The sequence below is a fragment of the Oncorhynchus gorbuscha genome, linkage group LG19, assembly GCF_021184085.1.
Source record: "Oncorhynchus gorbuscha isolate QuinsamMale2020 ecotype Even-year linkage group LG19, OgorEven_v1.0, whole genome shotgun sequence".
Lineage (NCBI taxonomy): Eukaryota > Metazoa > Chordata > Actinopteri > Salmoniformes > Salmonidae > Oncorhynchus > Oncorhynchus gorbuscha.
In genome coordinates this window covers 21,611,847-21,634,449 of record NC_060191.1, presented here as the reverse complement: position 1 = coordinate 21,634,449, position 22,603 = coordinate 21,611,847, and the positions used below count along the sequence as shown (strand labels likewise).

At 41.0% G+C, this 22,603-nt stretch overlaps 1 protein-coding gene across 2 annotated transcripts in view; it reads right to left on the bottom strand.

Annotated features, from left to right (window-relative positions):
• LOC124005190 (ubiquitin-conjugating enzyme E2 E2) overlaps positions 1-20,850 on the bottom strand; it is a 30,488-nt gene extending 9,638 nt beyond the window's left edge. The window contains exons 1-3 of one of the 2 annotated variants that reach the window (XM_046314194.1): positions 20,695-20,850; positions 18,523-18,708; positions 16,843-16,893 (exon numbers count right to left, since the gene is read on the bottom strand). In XM_046314194.1, coding sequence (XP_046170150.1) covers positions 16,843-16,893; positions 18,523-18,701 — 230 coding nt within the window. In that variant the 5' untranslated portion in view covers positions 18,702-18,708; positions 20,695-20,850. Of the gene's footprint in view, positions 1-16,842; positions 16,894-18,522; positions 18,709-20,450; positions 20,597-20,694 lie in introns of those variants that run through there. The other variant, XM_046314193.1, reaches the window with a different exon arrangement.
• Positions 20,851-22,603: the final 1,753 nt, after the last annotated feature.

Here is a 22,603-nt window from a genome sequence, read left to right as displayed (position 1 = left end):
GACAGTTAGTGCAGAAATTGTTTGCTTGTGCAAACCCACAGTTTGTCCGGGTAGCTCGACTCAGACCATCCCGCAGGTAAAGAAGCTGAATATGGTGGTCCTGGGTTGGCGTGGTTACACGTGGTCTGCAGTTGATGTGAGGCCAGTTTAACATACTGCCAAATTCTCGAAAATGACATTGAGGCAACTTATGGTAGAGAAATGAACATTCAATTATCTGGCAACAGCTCTGGTTGACATTCCTGCAGTCAGCATACCAATTGCACGCTCCTTCAAAACTTGAGACATCTGTGACATTGTGTTGTGTGACAAAACTGCACATTTTAGAGTGGCCTTTTATTGTCCCCAGCACAAGGTGGACCTGTGTAATGATAACTTTGTTTAATCAGCTTCTTGATATGCCACACCTGCCAGGTCAATGGAATAGCTTGGCAAGGATACATGCTCACAAACAGGGATGTAAACAAATTTGTGCACAAAATTTGGGAGAAACATGTTTTTTTGTGCGCATGGAACATTTCTGGGACCATTTCAGCTCATGAAACCAACACTTTACATCTTGCGTTTGTATTTTTGCGAAGTATATTTTTTAATTGCTCAAAATATGTCAAAAAATATATTGCTACTTCTGGGACACGCATTGGACTAGGCTACTGGTTCAAGAGTTAAGAGACATACAGAGAGGATGGAAGAGAGGCCAGTGGAGCCGCATGAATTGCGCAAAAAGTGAAGACAGAAGAGAGAAGTTAATTCATAGGCTGGGGGATTAACAAGTGGTGGAAAAAGTACCCAATTGTCATACTTGAGTAAAAGTAAAGATACCGTAATAGAAAATGACTCAAGTGAAAGTCACAAAGTAAAACACTACTTGAGTACAAATCTAAAAGTATTTGGTGTTAAATATACTTAAGTATCAAAATTAAAAGTATTAATCATTTTAAATTCCTTATTTTAAGCAAACCAGACGCCACTGTTTTGTTTTTTTATTTACTGGTTGTCGGGCCACACTTCAACACTCAGACATCATTTACAAACAAAGCATGTGTGTGCAGTGAGTCCGTCAGATCAGAGACAGTAGTGATGACTAGGGATGTTCTCTTGATATGTGCATGAATTTGACAATTTTCCTGTCCTGCTAAGCATTCAAAAATGTAACGAGTGCTTTTGGGTGTCAGGGAAAATGTATGGAGTAAAAAGTACATAATTTTCTTTAAGAATGCAATGAAGTAAATGTTAAAGTTGACAGAAACGTAAATCATAAATCAAAGTATAGATAGCCCAAAAAGTTACTTAAGTAGTACTTTAAAGTATTTTTACTTAAGTACTTTACACTAATGGTCATTAATCCACCTTTTGAATACTAGTCTACATATTACGCCTTGCCTATTATAGTGAATTTAGGCCACGTGACAAAACTTTGTTGCCCTTTGCTCAAACATATGGAATGCTGTTTGGGTCTTTGCGTGTCAAAAAATATACACTTCAAAACACTATTTGACGCATCAAATAAGCTTTTCATTTGACACGTCAAATAACACAATTCTATTATAGAATATTGTGTGTGCTGAATTTGCACGTGCAAGTAGGGACAATCCAGATGCTACAATCCAGCAGATTGTAACATCTCTGAAAAAGATACTGTAGCCTACCTCGGTGTAAAGATGGCCGTTATTGTATAAACACAACTTTTCACCTCATAAATGTTTAATTTGGAACAATGGGTCGATACTACATAGAAAAATTAAGTTATTTTACCATAAATGGTTATCGAAAAATATTGTCCTTGTCAGCCAATTAGTTAATATTAGTGATAATCTATTTACTTTGAGGTTTCAAGTAAGGAATATTTATTTTTATTTTTTATTAAGAACAAATTCTTATTTTCAATGACGGCCTAGGAACAGTGGGTTAACTGCCTGTTCAGGGGCAGAACGACAGATTTGTACCTTGTCAGCTCAGGGGTTTGAATTTGCAACCTTCCGGTTACTAGTCCAACGCTCTAACCACTAGGCTACGCTGCCGCCCATATTACACTATTATTAAAGCTATACCTAGTGGGATAAAAACTATACTTCAGAACAATGCATATTTTGGAATATCCACGATTGTAAGCGATATCCATGTGAACGGCATAGGTCTACTAAATACGAAATTCAACAATCGTTTATTAAGGGACATTTTCTACAGGAAGTCTATTCCCTCTGCGATATTTTGTCGGGCTTCATCGTTTGATGTAAACTGGCACCGTGCTTGGCTCACTCCACACAAATTTATGATGACCAATACAGTAAAGGAGATCTCCTTTAAGATTATCCATAGATTCTATCCATGTAATAGCTTGATTTCTAAATATATACCTGATGTTACCAGTTAATGCAGTTTTTGTGAACTAGAATATATAGAAGTGTTCTGGACTGATGTAAAACTATATCTTGGCCTCAAATTGCATACAACCATTGACATTTCTAGGTTTGACACTATTTTACTACACTGATTCTACAGTTGAACGTATTGAACATACACCCAGAGAACACAACTGTGTAGAGTTTACGGGAATATTAGCGTCGTAGCTCTTATTGTGGGACTTTGACTATGGAAAATCACCTCCCTAGTCTGCCTGCCTATTGTGCGTATTGACATTCATATTGCATTGTACAGCCAAACCCCATCTTACCCCATTTAATTTATCCCCAACTGTTAGACATCAGCCTACTAACTACCCAACTCTCCCCCCCCCCCCCCACACACACACACACACAATCCATAGGCAAGGCTGTACAGTGAAATAAGTATGCCCCCAATGCAATTCTAAAGTCTAATACATCCAGTGTGATTTCAACAGATTATTGTAAATTTAACAAATTATTATATTTTGTTGAATTTATATAAGAACATTCCAACCTCGTTTAGCATCATCTATTCAATTATGGCATGATTCCACTATTTGTATTATTTGCATGCCTTTCTTTGAGACTTATTTTGAAGGCTAACTGCAAATTCCACTATTGTGTCTGGCTTCACATAGCTGGGTCTGACCACCATTAATCAAATAAGAACTGTTTTATAAATTAGGGGTATTTTAGATGATGACACTTAGCTAAATAGTACGCTAGCTAACTATAGCTACTGAAACAGATGTCGTTTTGCTATGTTTTTGGGGAAGACCATTGTTTGCATCCATTAAATTGCTAGCCTTTTTACAACCAGCACTGTCCAGAGCTTGGGGAAGCGTTTCTGTGCTCTTACCAACGGCGCCAGACAAAACTATACCAGCATCATAGCATACGTATCGGTGAATCAATGTGACATATGAAATATGAGTGATCGTGTAATCAATGTGTAATATAACTACGTCAAATTAATGAACGTGTTAAAATTATTACATCACGTGCAATCATATTCGGGTCCCGATTGGTCAACAAGCTTATTTGACACGTCAGATAGTGTTATTTGATGTGTATCAAACCGTGTTCCATACAAACATGAATATAATGGGCTGGCAATTTGACTGGTGAACTCATGGGTACAATCGCAATAGCTGTCTGGTATTGTGATGCAATAATTGACATAGTAAAGTAGAATGTTCATTCAAATTATGTTAACTGATGAAGCTCATGCAAATACATGTGTTTTTAGTTATCTCAGCTGAGTTAAATCAGTAAATCACAGCCCATATCGATGGGTACATGGGATTCAAATTTCGGCCGACTAACTGACCCTAAACCGGTCAACAAACGGGTACACTTTTTCATAAACAGTAAAATGACTTGACCAACAGAAAATCAAGCTGAACTTTGGCAAGACGGAGCTGCTCTTCCTCCCGGGGAAGGACTGCCCGTTCCATGATCTCGCCATCACGGTTGACAACTCCATTGTGTCCTCCTCCCAGAGCGCTAAGAACCTTGGCGTGATCCTGGACAACACCCTGTCGTTCTCAACTAACATCAAGGCGGTGGCCCGTTCCTGTAGGTTCATGCTCTACAACATCCGCAGATTACGACCCTGCCTCACACAGGAAGCGGCGCAGGTCCTAATCCAGGCACTTGTCATCTCCCGTCTGGATTACTGCAACTCGCTGTTGGCTGGGCTCCCTGCCTGTGCCATTAAACCCCTACAACTCATCCAGAACGCCGCAGCCCGTCTAGTGTTCAACCTTCCCAAGTTCTCTCACGTCACCCCGCTCCTCCGCTCTCTCCACTGGCTTCCAGTTGAAGCTCGCATCCGCTACAAGACCATGGTGCTTGCCTACGGAGCTGTGAGGGGAACGGCACCTCAGTACCTCCAGGCTCTGATCAGGCCCTACACCCAAATAAGGGCACTGCGTTCATCCACCTCTGGCCTGCTCGTCTCCCTACCACTGAGGAAATACAGTTCCCGCTCAGCCCAGTCAAAACTGTTCGCTGCTCTGGCTCCCCAATGGTGGAACAAACTCCCTCACGACGCCAGGACAGCGGAGTCAATCACCACCTTCCGGAGACACCTGAAACCCCACCTCTTTAAGGAATACTTAGGATAGGATAAAGTAATCCTTCTCACCCCCCCCTTAAAATATTTAGATGCACTATTGTAAAGTGGCTGTTCCACTGGATGTCATAAGGTGAATGCACCAATTTGTAAGTCGCTCTGGATAAGAGCGTCTGCTAAATGACTTAAATGTAAATGTAAATGTAAAATATTATCAGAGATCTGTATACAATGACGAGATGCTTATGTTTCCGCACTAACGATGGTAGTCGTCCCAAGGCGGGAAGGCAGGCGACAAATTTAGGCCCCATAGAAATACGCCCATAGAAACGCATTGGATTTATTTTGGACAGATCTGGGTGAGAGTAAAACCTCTCACTTCGCCTATTCCTCTCTGATACTATGCATGCATACAAGGACCGGACTATTTTTATTAAACGCATGGAAAAATGAAACAATAGCAAGCCTATCGTCCTACAGTCAAAATGCTATAGACTATTATTGAACATGCAACTCATGTAATGCTGCAGTTAATAAAACACATTTTCAAACATTTGCGGAAAACTGCGCATCTAATGCGAGCAGTTCCATATGTGACCGAGATTAAAATCGCAGTTAGAAATTTAGAGGGGGAATCTAATAGCAACTATGATGGGTTGCTAAAATCACTAAGATTGTGCCTTTGGCTTCTAGACAACGATAGAGTTGATATGAAAACCAATAGAACAAGAGATTAACTAGCATTTATGGCACGAGGAAGTCTATAACATAATTGCCTCCACGTTTCTATGGCTTGATTTTCGCAGAGCTACTTTGAAGCAAGGTAAGACATGCCTCATTATTTGACGTAAAGTAAAACGTTCAGGTTTCAAACAATTATACCGCTTCAAGCTCACACGGCAAAGTGGTGGGTGGCGCTCTGATAGGTAGGCTATAGCCTATGCATAAGAATGGAGAATGGGAATGGAGAATGGGAGAACACAATCAAAAAAATATTTCCTTGACAAATAAAAATAGCTAATTTTTTAATGAATCGTGGCCACCAAAGTTATCACACGATTTAATTTAGAATTTTTATTTTTTTTGCGCAATGACTAAGCTTACAAAAGCAGGTTTCACTCCAGTAGCCTACAGGCGTTTTGAGGAGCAACTCTCCCGCTGTCTTACAGATGGTGGGCTATTCCGCTCCTCAAACTAGGCTCTGTATGCTGTGCGCGTGTGATAAAAAAGATGCATGACAACGAACTAAAACACACACGCACCAATTGGATTCAACAAAATTATGCAAATTACCCCATAGCGCAATAAGCATGACGGGTCAAATGTATTTTCGGCAACTAACCGACTAACATCCCTAATGTGTACACTTCATGCTTTCAATGGCCGCCAGTCCACCCATTATGCGATCATTGACATTATATTTCTATGGCAGCACATGCAGTCCGGAATGGAGGAAAGGAGAAAATGTGCCCCCCACCAAAAAAACAAATATATACATTTAATTTGTTTTGCTATTCAAACGGTTATTACGGAGATTGCGGTCATTTGGCTGGCCAATTACCGGTAACCAAAGTTCCATCAGTCACAGCCCTATCGGTATCCTGTATTGCCTCATTTAAAAAAAAGTTTGTCCAGCTGATTAAATATTTTAGGCCTAGGCCACATTTGTGCCGACATCGCAGAAAAAAAGGTATTATTCATTCATATAGGCTCTCAGGTTATTACTCATCTGATAATGACACGTCATTTACACGTTGTCACCACGATAAATCTCAGTTGATTTTGATGAACAAATTGTACATTTTTGTCTGTATAATAGAAATAACAGATGGTAAAATGAAACCTAATCCTCTTGGGATGGTCTATTATTTGTAACTTGGAGAAAGCCATTAAGCTTTGAGATGGTATCCCTGCCAAAATTGTAATGTGATCAAGAGCAACTGTTTACTTTGGAGTCATTTGTTCCTTTGTCAAGATTTGACTGTTTGCTTACACGTTAGCTGTGGATTACCATCCTGTCAGTCTCAATGACCTAAACGGCTTCTGTAAACCAATTGTATAATGGCTAGACTTCACCATAAAGTGGCCACGTGGTGTGTCACACTTGGATTCCCATAGAACACATTAACATTTGGGACAAATGTTTATGGGAAGTGCTGCACAAATGAGGACATTGAGAATCCAATGACACGCATGAATCAAGACAGGCTGTGTTAGCTTTCAAACAAGTGCCTTGGTGGAGGGCAATAAGGATAAATTAAAGTGAGATGATGTCTGAGGTCTGGAACAAAGCATGTTAACTTCAGTCACTCACAGCTAATTTCTTTTCCACTCAACTTTCTCTGCAAAACAACTGACAGACTGTTCATTAGAACATGCTTAGTTCAACAGATGCTACACCAGCTCAGTTTTATCAAAAGCATTTGAGGTGAAACATTTGAAATCTTGTACAGGTGTAGGATCTCAGTTTGACCTACATTGCCACAGCAAAAGATTGATAAAATTAAGATCCTGTATTTGTACTAGGGTTTAATATTTTCCCTGTGTTTTACAAAATGTTCCATCCCAATAATAAATCGCTTTCCTCCAGAGTAACCTGGTATTTATAGCCAAAACTGTAAGTGTCATTCTAAAGCATATAAATATGTCTGGATTTGATCGGGATGAAATTTCAAGCCTGATGCTACCTGAGCCAGATTATGAGCCCTACATTAAACACATTTTAGGAGCCCAAACACCAAAAAGCACCAATGATTGTGCCGTTATCCAATAGGTGTACATATGATAGGCTATCGCACATTACGCACGACAGAAAAACATAAAAGCCCATATATGTATGCTCTCTTGGGTAAATAAATTAAACAAGCGCCAGTAATCTTTTTGAGTGTGGATTGTATTACTGTACTATATGGACTGGAATTACACACCCCGTTCAAACCATGAAGCTGGGAGAGAACACGCAATGCTGGTGGAAAACATGCATGCAGAAACCCCCTAAATAAAACAAATCCCATCCCAGACATTAGATTACGATAGTGAAACTGATCAGCGATATGTTTATGTTGTAATGCCATGGATGTTTGCCATCAGTTTATCACTAAACCACCCAAACAAACCCACCCACCCACATTGTAAATACCAATCCCAGACATTATGATAGGGAAATTGATCATGGATGTTTATGTTGTAATCCTATGGATGTTTGGCCATCAGGATATCCCAGTTTTACACTAAAACCTAGTTGAATCAGATGTCAATCAAAACCCTGCACACCCAGAACCAGTAGCGCTCTGTTCAGGTGGAGGGTTGGTCACCACCACTAACACCAACTCCGCCAACACTAACACCAATTTGATTTTGAAATATAATTAGGGTCCATTTACAATTTGTATTAGCCGTGCTTGACTTGGGATGAAAGAATGCAGGAGCGGTCTTTTCCCAAGTCGGTCCATTAGACCATTTTCACCGAAATTCACAAATGACATTATGCTATTGAGACCTCTGATTATTCTCTGTTAAGGGTTAATACACTTTTAACCAACTGTCCATTATTATAGCCTACATGAAAAGTAAGCATTATTGACCGGAAGGCTGCTGTGTCTGATCCCATGTAGACCTACCATCTCCTGCAATAGTGCCCTTGATCAAGGTACCCATCAGTCACGTTGTCAACATGTGGTCAACCTTTTATCTGGTGAGCTCCTGGGTGTGCAGGCTTGGCTTTTGATTCAGCCCTGCAACACCCAAGTCTGCTTATCAAGATAATGTTGAGCAGTCGATGTTTAAGCTACAACGTGGTTAGGACAGGGCTTGAACAAAAGCCTGCACACCTAGTAGCTATCCTGGAGGATGGTTGCCATAATTGCAACATTGCAAACCAATACCTTTGTCTTTATAAAATTATTCCCTAATTCAATTAATCATTTGGATTTGGTAGGCTACTTTAAAGTTAAAATATTCATGTTTCAGGGGAGATCAATGCACATTATTTGTTGCAATTTGTTGCAATTATTTGTTGAAACTGATCAGCGATATGTTTATGTTGTAATGCCATGGATGTTTGCCATCAGTTTATCACTAAACCACCCAAACAATGGCTATTGTTTAATAGAGGGGAATACCATCTTATTTAATCAAGGGGAATTCCAGCATATTTATTTCAGGCTTTCCAAAGTGCTGGTGGAAAGGCAACAATGACATTAAAGCTTAGTTAACTAGCGAGATAGCCAATTCAGAACATAACGACTACAAGTTATCTAGTCAGTCTGTTGCTTGTCATTTTATCCCTGCTGCTGAAATGTCATATTCTCCCCCCTTGGGCAACGGCCCACTCGTGCACACACACACACGCACTGAAGGGTCATTCCGATGATGGTTGATATGTAGTTTAAGTGAGTGATTGATACAATTTAAAAGCGTGCCTTGATGAATTACACGAACAAAAATGATTAAACAAATTTTTATGACCTCAATTGGCAACTTGGAGTAGCGCATGCGCATTTTCAATCTGCACAATCTCAAATAGCCTACTGTCACGTCGAGATTCACAGACAAACAGCAAATAAACTTGAACAAAGCAGAATCAGAAATGAATGCCCACTCTCCATTGCTATTCAATGCAGACCCCGTCTTCATTCCACTTTGATTAACTTTTTTGCCTCGATGTGTGAATCTGAGCCAGAGATAGGATACTTTGTTTTATAGAGGAGCTGGTATGTAATTCCCTAAAAATGATAGGTGCCGGTGTGGCGCTACGGACTGCCCAAGTCAAGCACTGATAATTAGTAGGCTAACGCATTGGCTACCTTTCAATATTTCCTAATGTTGTGAGACGTGCGTATTACTTTCTCTTTTCGCTCTCAACTGTTGCTTTATTCCTTCCTCGCTCTCAAAAGTTAAATGAAATACGCGTTGTAATGTCTAAGATGCAGATGGAGTTCGCTTCTCTTCACAAACAGAACGGTTATGGTCTGAAGAAATAACTGCTATAGCCTATCGCCATAACGAGTTCCCATTCTCCTTTCAAATTCCCCACAAGTTATTTTGGCTGCTGTATTTAACATTCAGCAAAAAAGAGCAAGGCTGCATCCCTCTTCGAATAGTCTATTAGTATAAGAACTGCACAAAAAAATGTCCAACAAGCAATTCTAGTCTAGCTTTTCCTGGGGCTGCATAAGAGCTAAGGAGGGAGGCCATTGGAGAGCTAATACTGCATTGAATGTATTACCTAAAAGAAGTTGGCTAGGACATCCATATACGGCCCATGAAAAAATTAAGTGACCTCCGCAAAATTATCAGTTTCACTGGTTTTGCTATTTATAGGTATGTGTTTAGGTAAAATTAACATTTGTTTTATTATATAAAAACTACTGACAACATTTCTCCCAAATTCCAAGTAACAAATATTGTCATTTAGAGCATTTATTTGCAGAAAATTTTGTTTTAAAATATTAATTTTAAAACAAAATACTAATGTTTTAACTTAGGAAGAGTTCAGAAATCAATATTTGGTGGAATAACCCTGATTTTCAATAACAGTTTTCATGAGTCTTGGCATGCTCTCCACCAGTCTCACATTGATGTTGAGTGACTTTGTCACTCCTGGCACAAAAATTCAAGCAAGCTCGGCTTTGTTTGATTGCTTGTGACCGTCCATCTTCCTCTTGATCACATTCCAGAGGTTTTCAATGGGGTTCAGGTCTAGATATTGGGCTGGCCCTGACAGGGTCTTGATCTGGTGGTCCTCCAGCCACACCTTGATTGACCTGGCTGTGTGGCATGGAGCATTGTCCTGCTGGAAAAAAACAATCCTCAGAGTTGGGGAACATTGTCAGAGCAGAAAGAAGCAAGTATTCTTCCAGGACAACCTTGTACGTTGCTTGATTTATGCGTCCTTCACACACACACAAATCTGCCAATTCCAGCTTTGCTGAGGCACCCCCAGATCATCACCGATCCTCCACCAAATTTCAGTGGGACACTGGCTTGTAGGTCTCTGTCTAACCAGTTGAGATGTTTCCACAACTTGGAGTCCACTTGTGGTAAATACTATTGATTGGACATGATTTGGAAAGGCAAACACCTGTCTATATAACGTCCCACAGTTGATAGTGCACGTCAGAGCAAAAACCAAGCCATGAGGTCGAAGGAATTGTCCGTAGAGGTCCGAGACAGGATTGTGTCGAGGCACAGATCTGGAGAAGGGTACCAAAAGAGGTCTGCAGCACTGAAGGTCCTCAGAACACAGTGGCCCCTACCATTCTTAAATGGAAAAAGTTTGGAACCACCAAGACTCTTCCTAGAGCCCGGCTGCCCGGCCAACCTGAGCAATTGGGGGAGAAGGGCCTTGGTCAGAGAGGTGTCCAAGAACCCAATAGTCACTCCGACAGAGCTCCAGAGTTCCTCTGGGGGGATAGGAGAACCTCCTAGAAGGACAAACATCTCTGCAGCACTCCACCAATCATTACTGTAGAACAAGCTATGCTGCAGAAACTGTACCTCTCTCACTTGCCTGTCCCTAACCTGAGCGTTGATGATTGATCATGCATATAGCAGAATAGAGAAAGCTGTAGAGAATACAGATTTAGACATTGCATATAATTTAAAGGCGTTGCATGGTCAATCTGACGTCTGCATTGGCCGTGCAGCATTTAGGGTGATACGGCCTATGCAGAAGATATGGCATTCATACTTTTTTGCGCTTCGCGGAGCAGCACAGAACTGTTATGAAGGAAGTAGTCAAGGAAGTGAGTTTGTGTTAATACAGGACCTACCACCCCCACCTCCCACCAACCAACCAACCAACCAACCAACCAACCAACCAACCAACCAACCAACCAACCAACCATGTCAAAGCAGAGCTATACGGAGCCCTCCGCATTGTGCGGTGCACGACGATGCAGTAAGGAGCTCAATTTGGCCTCTGCATGCCTCCGGAGGCTCCGCAATTGCGTCACACCATCCATATGGCGCCTCCGACCACATTTTCAGATCACGCGTGAGTTTTCGCCCATGCCCCGCACCAGGAAATCCTCTTTCTCAAAGCTAAAGATCCCAATCATGTTCTGCACATGTGTTATTTTCCGCAGACATTCATTTCTCCTAACGTAGCTGCTGCTCACACTACCCCTCCCTTCACATTTTGCTCTTTATCTCACCCTCTTCTTAACCATGATGATGTAGCCCGTCTCGACCTCTTTCTGAACAGTTGAAATAAAAACCCTACAGCGTTTTGAACAAACATTCGAAAATATATATTATAAAGGCTACAACCTTCTCTCTCTGTCAGAACAGATATTGCAGTTGCACAAGCAGGAAGCAGTTCCTACACCTTGGGGAAAAAACGATCAGCGTTGTGTGTGATGGCTAATCTTTAACTGCTGCCATATTGTAGTTCCTGTTTGCCTCTCGGTGAGCTTAGCATTGTTTTCCACTGCAAGCTGTGGCGCTGAGCCCACGGCAAAACAAATATGGAACATGGGAAAAAAGATGTGCACCGAGGTGCACTTTGAAGATGCTAGAACAGTCCTCTGCAAACAAAAAAAGTAATGAATAAAGAAAAATCAGCAGACAACCCCATAGTAGAATGGTTTCTATTTACCAAGGTCAGCTTGTAGTTGTGTGTTCTATGCAAAATACATATTCCTCTCAAAACACATTCAAGTTATGGGGAACATGGCAAAACATGCTTTCTGACAAGCAGTCAATGCACAAAAATTCTTGCAATCGCTGGGGGAAAAAGCAGCTTTAATGGCCTTTGTTAAAAAAAGAGGGGGATCCCAGCTTTCCATTCCTACTTTATTACTCAACTTTTAAATATGCAGGATTTGCACCATTTAAAACGTTTTCAAAACATGAAAGTTAAATGTAACTGGGCTCAATTGTAGGGTAACTTGGGGTAAAACGACTCCCTACCTCAAAATAATGTTTTGGGAGGGACTTAAGTGCTGTAATGGTGATGCTAATTTTGCTAATAGCATACCTGATAGTTTGGACACCCCCCAGTGACCCCCCCCCCCCCCCCCCACTACACATACAACATGAAGTTTGTAAGCTACACCATTGACCAGACAAAGGCGATCAAGGAAGGGGAGCGGCAGCGGAGCACTCAGCACAGTAGCTACTAGGAAGCTGAGTGGGCACTCGGCTACGTAGAAAAAATTATCTGGCACATGCGCAAAAATATCTGTATTTTTAGCCTGGGCAAATTGGGATACAGAAATTCTGTATCCGTAGCCACTCTGTATTATTTAACAGTTCCATTTCACGTCATACTGTTCATATAAAAATTTTATTAGAATTTAGCAGTTTCTCGCAGATATTTATCCTGGGAAACAGGAGTGGGTTTGGACGGGATATCCTAGTAACCCGGTTCCCGTTATTAAACCCTAATCTCACAAATCTTGGAGATATGTGCTGAAATTCTTGAAAGTTGAGCTGCAAATGACAATGATCAAGTATATTTCCCAGAGGCAACTGTGGCGCACATCTCCTCCCCCCTCATGAATATTGATAACTCCCCTGCTGTGGCCTCTTAGATGTGAAGTCCCCTGGTAAAGCCTGTGAAAAATGGCTCCGAGTTTGTAATAATAATAATAATAATAATAATAATATAATAATAATAATATAATATAATATAATAATATAATAATATATGCCATTTAGCAGAGCTTTTATTTACAGTCATGTGTGCATACATTCACAGAACACCTAGAGGCCATGCTCTACAAACTGAGCTACAGAACACCTAGAGGGCCACAACGCAACACTAATAAGCAGCAGTCACTCAGTCATGATTCCATCGTGTAAAGGGGGGATGGAGATCTGTGTGGGTATTATTGGTTATTTGCCTCATGGCTCAGAGAATGCATGTAGACAATAAGTATGGCAACAAGCAACCAGTCAACAACACACAATGTCATGTTATAAATCCTGCTGAGTGCGGACATTTCCCATTGGACCTGGCATTGTCTGAAAGTGACACGGTTCGGTCATCTTTAAAGGCATTACATCATGCCATTTGGATTCAGAGGCCAGCAGAAGCTATTTGTGCTGAAGACTGACAGTGTAAATCATCCTAATTAGAGTGCATCTGGTCTCATGAGAGACGTGTCCAGTGCTACAGTAGGCTATACGTCAATGGCAACATTCAGTCAGAATAAATGCTACTCTGCTCCAGACTCTTTTCATTGTTTCATGACAAACATTGCTGCTTGTACAGCAATACTTGAAATATCTGATAGTTAGCAAAATCACAATTCCCAATTCCTATTTGGTTTGATGAGTGACAATGACAAGGTGAGAGCTGTCACAATAATGTTAGTAAACTGGTGCTGGAAATGTCATCGTATTGCCCTCGTGTTCACATGCTGAAAAAGCACCAACAGGCTCCAAACCGCTTGAAACGAACACAATTTCTAACAAATATTTAGTAACAGTGCTGATGAAAGACAATGTCAGATCATGGATGCTTAGGACTGTTATAAAGCAGAGTACTAGAAAGTGATTAGACAGTAGCCAACTACTCATCAACCATTACTTTCAACCTTCCACAATCACATGATTAAATTTTCTGGCCAGTCTCCGAATCTCCAGAGATGTTTTATTACAGGATAAGGCTGGGAGACTCTCCCCTGCTTGAACAAAGGGGATGTCTGACTGCAGGCCTCTCAGTGGGGTGAGCGACGAGAGGAAATAAATCAGCCACCCCAGCTCTGTGTGTAATATGCCGAGCGAGGTGATCTTTTCAACACAACACAACACACACTGTCTCCTGAAGGGGCCAACAGACAGTGACACCATTTGCAGTGTGAAATAAAATGAATAACCTTTGGGACTAACTTGGTCGGTAGTGAGCGGTGTGTAAGGCATAAATGAAGACTTTGACAAGCCTCTTTTTCATGCAAAGCAAATAATTGTTTTTGCCCTTTTTGACATTTACTTTTTTTTTAAGTGTGTGTGTGTGTGTGTTTGGGGGGGGCGGGGAGGTTCTACTAAGCTAACATATGGAATTGTTTTAAGATGGTCATACCATGGATCATTTAGCAATTGGATTTAGAATTTTAGGAACCCTGTAGGCATCAAAAATATATACAAAACAATTGATAAAATATTGAATTTGGCCTCAACTACTATAAACCATACAAATAACATTGTATAACACATTATTAAATGGCAAAAAAGACAGGAAAGGAAAATCATACGGAATAAGGTTTTAGTGTCTGTCCTATATGTCCTATATGTCCTAGGATATAAGGAAATATTTTAGTTTTGGACACATATTTAACCCCTTATTTGTGTTGGCACAAAACTACCTCTATTCATTTGTATGTGTTACCTTCAGAAATGTTCCACGATAGAACCAAACCGCTTCGTGAGAAGACCGATTTTCAGGATGCCTCATGGTCTGACAAACAATGCTATAGTTCGGCCACCTTCTACCGCAGATGCGAGAGACCGACATAGGCGAATGCAGATCTCTCTAGCTTAAAGTGACAGATTTTTGTATTTTGTTACTTATATTGACGCACGGGTGCATCAATAGACTCTTAAGGATAAATTAAATTGTCCTCTATACATATTCTATAATCCTAATCAGACCATTATAACAATGGAAGAACATGAATTGGAATGTGTTATAAAATCCATATTATTTCAGTTGTTATTGAGGCCGGGACGATACCAGTATTGTGGCAAGGAAACAAAATCCAAACACAAATTGGATTTAACTTCTTTAGGAAAATAGCCCTGATGTTGGAAACAAACATTACGATGTCATCCAGTCACATGTATTTATTTTCAAGCTATAGCACACACTGTTTTACATAGAGCTGATTTTTTTTTAGAAAGGACCAGAGTCTGGTCTGCTTCGTGTTTTCATTTTTGTGTACAGAAAAAATATTGCGATACTGGTATCGCCCCAGCCCTAGTTGTTATGGGATTAGCATGAATATGCAGCCTGGGAATACACAGAGAGGATTATCTTTAAAATACCTAATTGTTTTCCAGACAACTAGTTATTTTTATGGCTGCGTATATTTCTGTTAGTGATTATTTTACTTAAAAATGATGCTGCCTTTAATCCCCCTGCCTGTGTAGCCTCAAGCAAAATTATTTCCAACACGTCAACCTCATTTTTCAGAGTCCATTGAAACAGAGTATTTGAAGTCCTTGAGTAAAGAGCCAATACTCAATATCTAATTTACCCTTCAGTAACTACATTTTGAATTAGAATGAAAAGGTTACACACTAATATATATATATATACACACATCCTTCCAGCAGGGGTGTTACATGAAACTCAGTTAAAGTGATGAGTTCCTGCACAGCACAACACACAGAGCTGGATGAGTCACTCGGGGCCTTTTCTCTTTGTTGTTTTAACAGGTGCATATAAAATTAACACAAGCAATCTAAAATGGCCAAAAAGCAACAGCATCTGCTATTGCACTCCATCTCCTGCAGATAAATGCCTAAACTTGCCTTGTGCCTGGCCTCCATTTTCTCTGGTAATTTTCCTTTGAATGCTGAGACTGAGGTAATTACTGTGCTGTTATAAACAGGGGGATAATCAATGACAACGTCACTTTGTGTTCTTTAAGTTAATAAGGCCTCTGCACAACATCCCCCTGGGATGCCTTTTGTCATTCAGCGGCTGATGCACATTTGGTCGGTCTACCACTCGCTAGCTGAACACCATATCTCTTCTTCAAAGGACAGGCAGCAGAACACAATAACCATTGTCTGTCTATGGAAAATCCCCAGCAGAACCACATGAGAATCTAAACTTATTTTTTAAATCACACGTTCTCTTTTCCCTTTTTAGATGGTCTTTCAACTGACATTCTAGGATCTAAAATGGTACGTTTCCTATACGGTTAGATAAGTAGGCCTACATCTTGTGTTAGGTAGAATAACAAACATCAGAAATGTTGTGAAAAGTGCTGGTGTAATAACTCTTACGCACATGATAAACATCTTTATCATAACAAGGATATATATAGATTTTTATTTCACCTTTAATTAACCAGGAAGGCATTTACAACTGCGACCTGGCCAATATCAAGCAAAGCAGTGCGACACAAACAACAGAGTTACACATGGGATAAACAAAACACATGGGATAAACAAAACGTAGTCAATAACACAATAGAAAAATCTATATACAGTGTGTGCAAATGTAGTAAGATTAGGGAGGTAAGGCAATAAATACAACTGTAATATCCGACCGCCTATGTAAAACCAGAAAGACTGAAGTCCCACCTTCATTCTTAGAACCAAGAATCCCGAACAGAAATACAGTATATCCTGAAATCCCAAACCCATAACATGAGCAAGGTGAATAAACATAAATGCTGGTAGAGAGAAATATTTCCTTACCTGCAGTTTGGAGGTGGGTCGAGTGTAATTTCTGCAAGTTCTTTCTGAATCCTGAAAAACAATGATACTCTCTTTTAATCTTTGTGGAAATGAATATCTCTAATCACATAACTGAAAAAGCTCCCAGAATGCATTTGACCCCAGTGTCAAATTGCAGATCCTGAAAGGTTCAAACCTGAAATGATTTTTCAGTGTGTGTGTTATTACAATAGAACTGCACAAATGTCAACATCTTTCAATAACTCTTTCAAATTCACCCACGCAGCAGTCACCTGCGAGGGAAGGGTTAATAACATCATATAAACATCTTTGTATAAAAAGGATGACGAATTACAATGACATGCAATGATTAAACGCTCAACAGTGCAATGTATCTTGTGACATAACAGTCATAACGTTATGTCACAACCATCTGTGTTGAACCAGGCATGGGGGAAAACAGCATGGAAACACATTGTACCATCACTGACTGCACCCCTTTAATCAACAGAGAGCTGTGGTGTCCAGTTTTGCGGTCGTAATACTAAAACCCTGGGTTTGACCACAGTGGACTGTCTTATAAGTGCGCTACACATCAGGAAGATGTTCCAAATATCAGAGGGTAGTTATAAAAAGCACTGTAGCCTCAGCCAATCCCTGGCTCAGCTGGTTGCATAATTCTATCATCACCCCGCATCAATCTGTGTTTCCACTGGCAAGGCTAGGTGGGCGACAGTGGGAATGCTATTCGTGACAACACTAACCACACAGATGTGATATGAATGAAAGTATGGTCATCATCATTAGGGCTCAGGCCACCGGACCTAACTAACGAAAGCTCTATGAAAATGCTATAACCAAGGATAACCAGGCCGGGTCCAGAGTGTTTCCTGGTCAGCTCCAGGAAAGACTCGGGGAGCATAGTCATCATAGTAATCTGCCTGTCAGACGAATGACGGGCATTAGTGTCATGATGGGATAGATCAATGTTACCTTTCATTACATATCTTGTATGGATTACATCTAATGGATATATTAATAGCATAAGTGTGACTAAAATAATGATGTCCATAGGACCGGTTAGCGTTATATACATTAAGTGTACAAAACATTAGGAACACTAGCTCTGTCCATGACATAGACTGAACAGGTAAATCCAGGTGAAAGCCATGATCCCTTATTGATATCACTTGTTAAATCCACTTCAAATCGGTGTAGATGAAGGGGAGGAGACCGGTTAAAGAAGGATTGTTAAGCCTTGAGACATGGACTGTGTACGTGTGCCATTCAGACGGTGAATGTGCAATACAACATATTTGAAGTGCCTTCAAAGGGGTATGGTAGTAGGTGCCAGGCACACCGGTTTGAGTGTGTCAAGAACTGCAACATTGCTGGGTTTTTCACACTCAACAGTTTCCCAGGTGTATCAAGAACGGTCCACCACCCAAAGGACATGCAGCCAACCTGACAACTGTGGGAAGCACTGGCGTCAACATGGGCCAGCATCCCTGTAGAACGCTTTCAACACCTTGTACAGCCAATGCCCTTCTGAATTGCAGCTGTTCTGGGGATGCAACTCAATGTTAGGAAGGTGTTCCTAATGTTTTGTACACTCAGTGCAACTCACCACCCTGAGGATAGGAAGGTGCTCAAACCTGCCCCACTTAAATACCACTAAACTGAGACAGATTCAAGGTTTACCTCTTGGCACTGGTTGAGAGTTTGGCAGCTGTTTTACTGGAGATCTTGGTCTCCTTCTTTTTGGGCTGTGCTTGTTCCCGCTCCTGTTCTGGGGGTACTGATGATTCTCTTTGTTCGATATCCGAGCTCCCCCCACTGGTGCTGGGGCTGTCGTCCGGTCTCTGCACCTCACTGGACATCCTGGCCCTGGGAAACAGACAACAAGCAGCACAGCTTTATCTTTCATTATGTTTTCTATACAAAATAAATGAGTGCTGTAATGGTATGTTAGCCTTCCCAGGCCTTTTCAAAAAAATACTTTGTGTGGACTGCCGGGGTTCCGAAGTTGCACATTCTATAATTTTACTTGTCATTGTGCTGTTTGGCAGGTTAATAATAAGATGCCATTACCTGCCATTCTGCCCTTGAGCAAGGCACTTTGGTCAATTGACTGTATTGGTCAATTGCACACACGGTCCAACTGAAATTTGACTTCCGCTTTTAACCCAACACCTCCGATAGACACAAATACAGTTTTTGGGGGGGGAGGTGCGTGGGGCTGCCACACTTGGCGCCCGGGGAGCTGTTGTTGTGGGGAGTTAAGTACCTACCTCAAGGGCACAACAGCAGGCAATGGCATCTAGGATTTTATACCAGCAACACTCCGGTTGCCAGCTCACTTCCCGCTGGACCCACAAACTGGCAAGCATCGTGTTGCTGGCTCGTCTCTCTAACCACACAACAACGGCTACCTGCCTCCATTGCATGGTTGAGTAGAACAGAATACTTTATTGTCCTTGCAGGAGGAAATTATTTTCACAACAGGGTAATTATGTAAGTCTGTTTCACTTTGCTGGTTAATGTGTTGAAGGCAAGGTGGTGAAGCTATTTTGTGTGTTGTAAAATAAAAGGTTGCGAGCTGTTCAACAGTATTATGACAAACTACTAAGATCTCAAACTCATTCAAGAAGATTAAACATTACCATGTTAACAAACCACCTACACATGTTGTGGAATGCATTAGAAAAATGCCGGTGAGATGTAATGGAATATAGCCTAGTATGAAAGAACAATGCTGTCAAGATGTCTTGACTAGCCTGGACTTGAAGAGTCAACTTGTCACAGGCCTACTGACAATATAGTCTTATCTTAAACAATGAATTCAATATCACCACTCACGAACCTTTTAAATAGTTAACCACATCGATTGATGGAACATAGATCGAAAGAGACACTAGGCGATTAAACTCAACTAATCAGGGAGTTGAGTTCAGTAGGCTAAAGAGACACTAGAACAGTAGGCATGTGCCTCTACAAAGGGCATCAGATGACTGAGATATCGCCTTAGGCTTTGATCATAATAATGAGGTGAGGTCATTTTTTATCTATCACGGTCAGTGATATCCGTTTATATTGTTTCGAATAAAAGCCTGGGGAATAGGACTAACGTCACGGTGAAAGATACAAACCGTCAGTAGTGCTTAACCACTATCTTTCCCGGGGGTGTTATGATAAGGACATCAACGCTACTTGTGTATCCACTCGCCAGACATGTATCAACTTGCGAAACAGGTGAGTGACGGCAACGTTGGGGAAATTATATTAATTCTGAAAATTGTTAGTTACATTTCTCAAAGAAGAAGCGCATGTTGACTATAGGGGCCTCAATAAATAGGACACAACAATGCATCACTTTCTCCTGTCGTTGTTTCGGACCCAGCTGAGCAATAGGTCAACACAATTTCAAAGCCTCCCCCTTTCGACTGAATTTTTTTTTAATAACATGTGCACGCGACATAAATAGAGCTGTCAAAAAAAACAATGCATAACAAACATCAATAACACTGCAGGGAAAAAGTTGCACCCGCTGTGCTATGTCCTGCTATGGGGAATTTAAAATGAAGAGGCCTGAGCGTTTAAAACTCGGGAAAATATGCAGAGAACCTCACGTTTTAGAGATTCTTCGACAAGGCATCAAGGGCTCGTCAAGGCCAGTCGACGCGAGGGCCAAATGAACGGCTTCAAAATGTGTGAATCCAACGTTTCTCAAGTGTCCACAAAAAGCGTTGAGCTGCTCAGGCACAAAGGGAGGCACGTCCCACACCCCCTCATCGGAAAATGCCACTTTCACGGGACATTTACTTACTTTTTGTACACATACCAAGGACAGTAACAAGCGTGCATAAATATTACCTGGCAGCTGACTGTCGATGCTGTACTTAGTATTACAATGCCAGGTGAAAATTATATCCACACACACGGCCGTCTGCTCGCACTCGTGTCCTTGCTATTTAACTGAAGGTAGCAACCGAAAAGCGATTACAGAAAACTGAAGAAGCCGGACCGCCTCCACGCGCGCTCTCATATTGCGCGCGCAGCTCGTGCACGTGTGATGGTCCCAGTGGCCGGAGATGAAACAAATCTGTATGCTTTATCACAAAACAGTTGTAATATTCAAAACAGCAAAGATAGAATTTAACTAGTCAAACTACTAGTTAAACTACTGAAAATGATGGACACTGTAGGTCAAGTGAGCAAGGTAGGATATGACAACGTGCTTGTACATTAAGATACTCAACAAAGCATGGCATAACACCCTGGGTTGGGTTTCCCAAAAGCATCTTATCACTAAGATCATCTTAATTCTATTGAAACTAAATGGACGAAAGATGATCTTAGTGCTATAATGCTTTTGGGAAACCCAGACTTTGTCCACACATAGTTGTCCATGGGCAACATAACTTAAGTGTAATTGGCATGAATAGTGTATGTGCATATCAGTGGAGGCTACTCAGGGGAGGAAGGGCAGGATCACCCTCCTCATTGAATTTCAAAATAAATAAATAGTACAACTATACTAAATATATTCACATCACCAAATAATTTATTAAAACACTGTTTTGCAATGGTCTACAGTGGCTTCAGCAGCACTCTGTAGGGTAGCACCATTGTGTAACCGGAGGACAGCTAGTTTCCGTCCTCCTCTGGGTGCATTGACTACAATACAAAACCTAGGAGGCTCATGGTTCTCACCCCCTTCCATAGATTTACATAGTAATTATGACAACTTCCGGAGAATGTCCTCAAACGTATCAGAGATTCTGCAGCATGAACTGACATGTTCTCCACTTAATCAAAGGATCAGAGAATGAATCTAGTGCTGAAAGCATAAGCTACAGCTAGCTAGCACTGCAGTGCAAAACATGTGCTGAGTAGTTGACTCAAAGAGAGAAATTACAATAGTTTAACAGTTTTGAACAAATACATTTCTTCCAAAAGCAAGAGCGAGAGAGAGAGAGAGAGAGAGAGTGAGCTAACTATATTTTGTGGTCAATCACTTTCAATAGTTTAGCCTACTCAAACACCCGACTCCAACAGAAAGGGAACCTATGTTAGCTATGGCTATCCAACATTGGAACTCTTCCAAGTCAAGGTAAGCTCTTGGTTTTATAAATGCATTGCCACCAGGGCCCGCCGGGGAACTGCTAAACTGCTTGCTGCTGACTGTACACTGTACTGCATGATCGTAGCTGGTTTACTAACGCAATTTCAATTCAACGTGGTTAGTGCAGGCCTGAATCACTTCATTGAATATAACTATTGTTCCCTGGACAGCAGATAGATAGCAGTATAGCACAGCTGATGAACAGAAAATCCGAAATAGAACATTTGCCAAAATAGAACGCAACTGCTTAGCTACAGGGACCGACACATATCAGTTTGCTACTAGCTACATTTGCAGTCTGGTCGACATGGATTGATTTATTGTAAAAAAATAAACGTAAATCTATTGACAATTAAAATGAAGGGGAAGAGCTGGAGAACAACGTGACAATTATGAACGAACAACCACCAGAGAACCAGAAAAATCAGTGAGATGGCGACGGAGAAATGCAGCTAGCTAACATAGCTAACGTGGCTCCGGTGGCTAAGAGAAGGATACGGTTGATTCAAGAAGAACCCAGAAAGTTCCAAGAGATGGACAGACAAGTATTTTTTGTACTGCATGATGGGACTAGGCCACTTCGTCTTATTTGCCAGGAGGCAATCAATTGTTTTAAACAAGCAAATTTAGAGCAACATTTCCAGTAACACCTTGCCC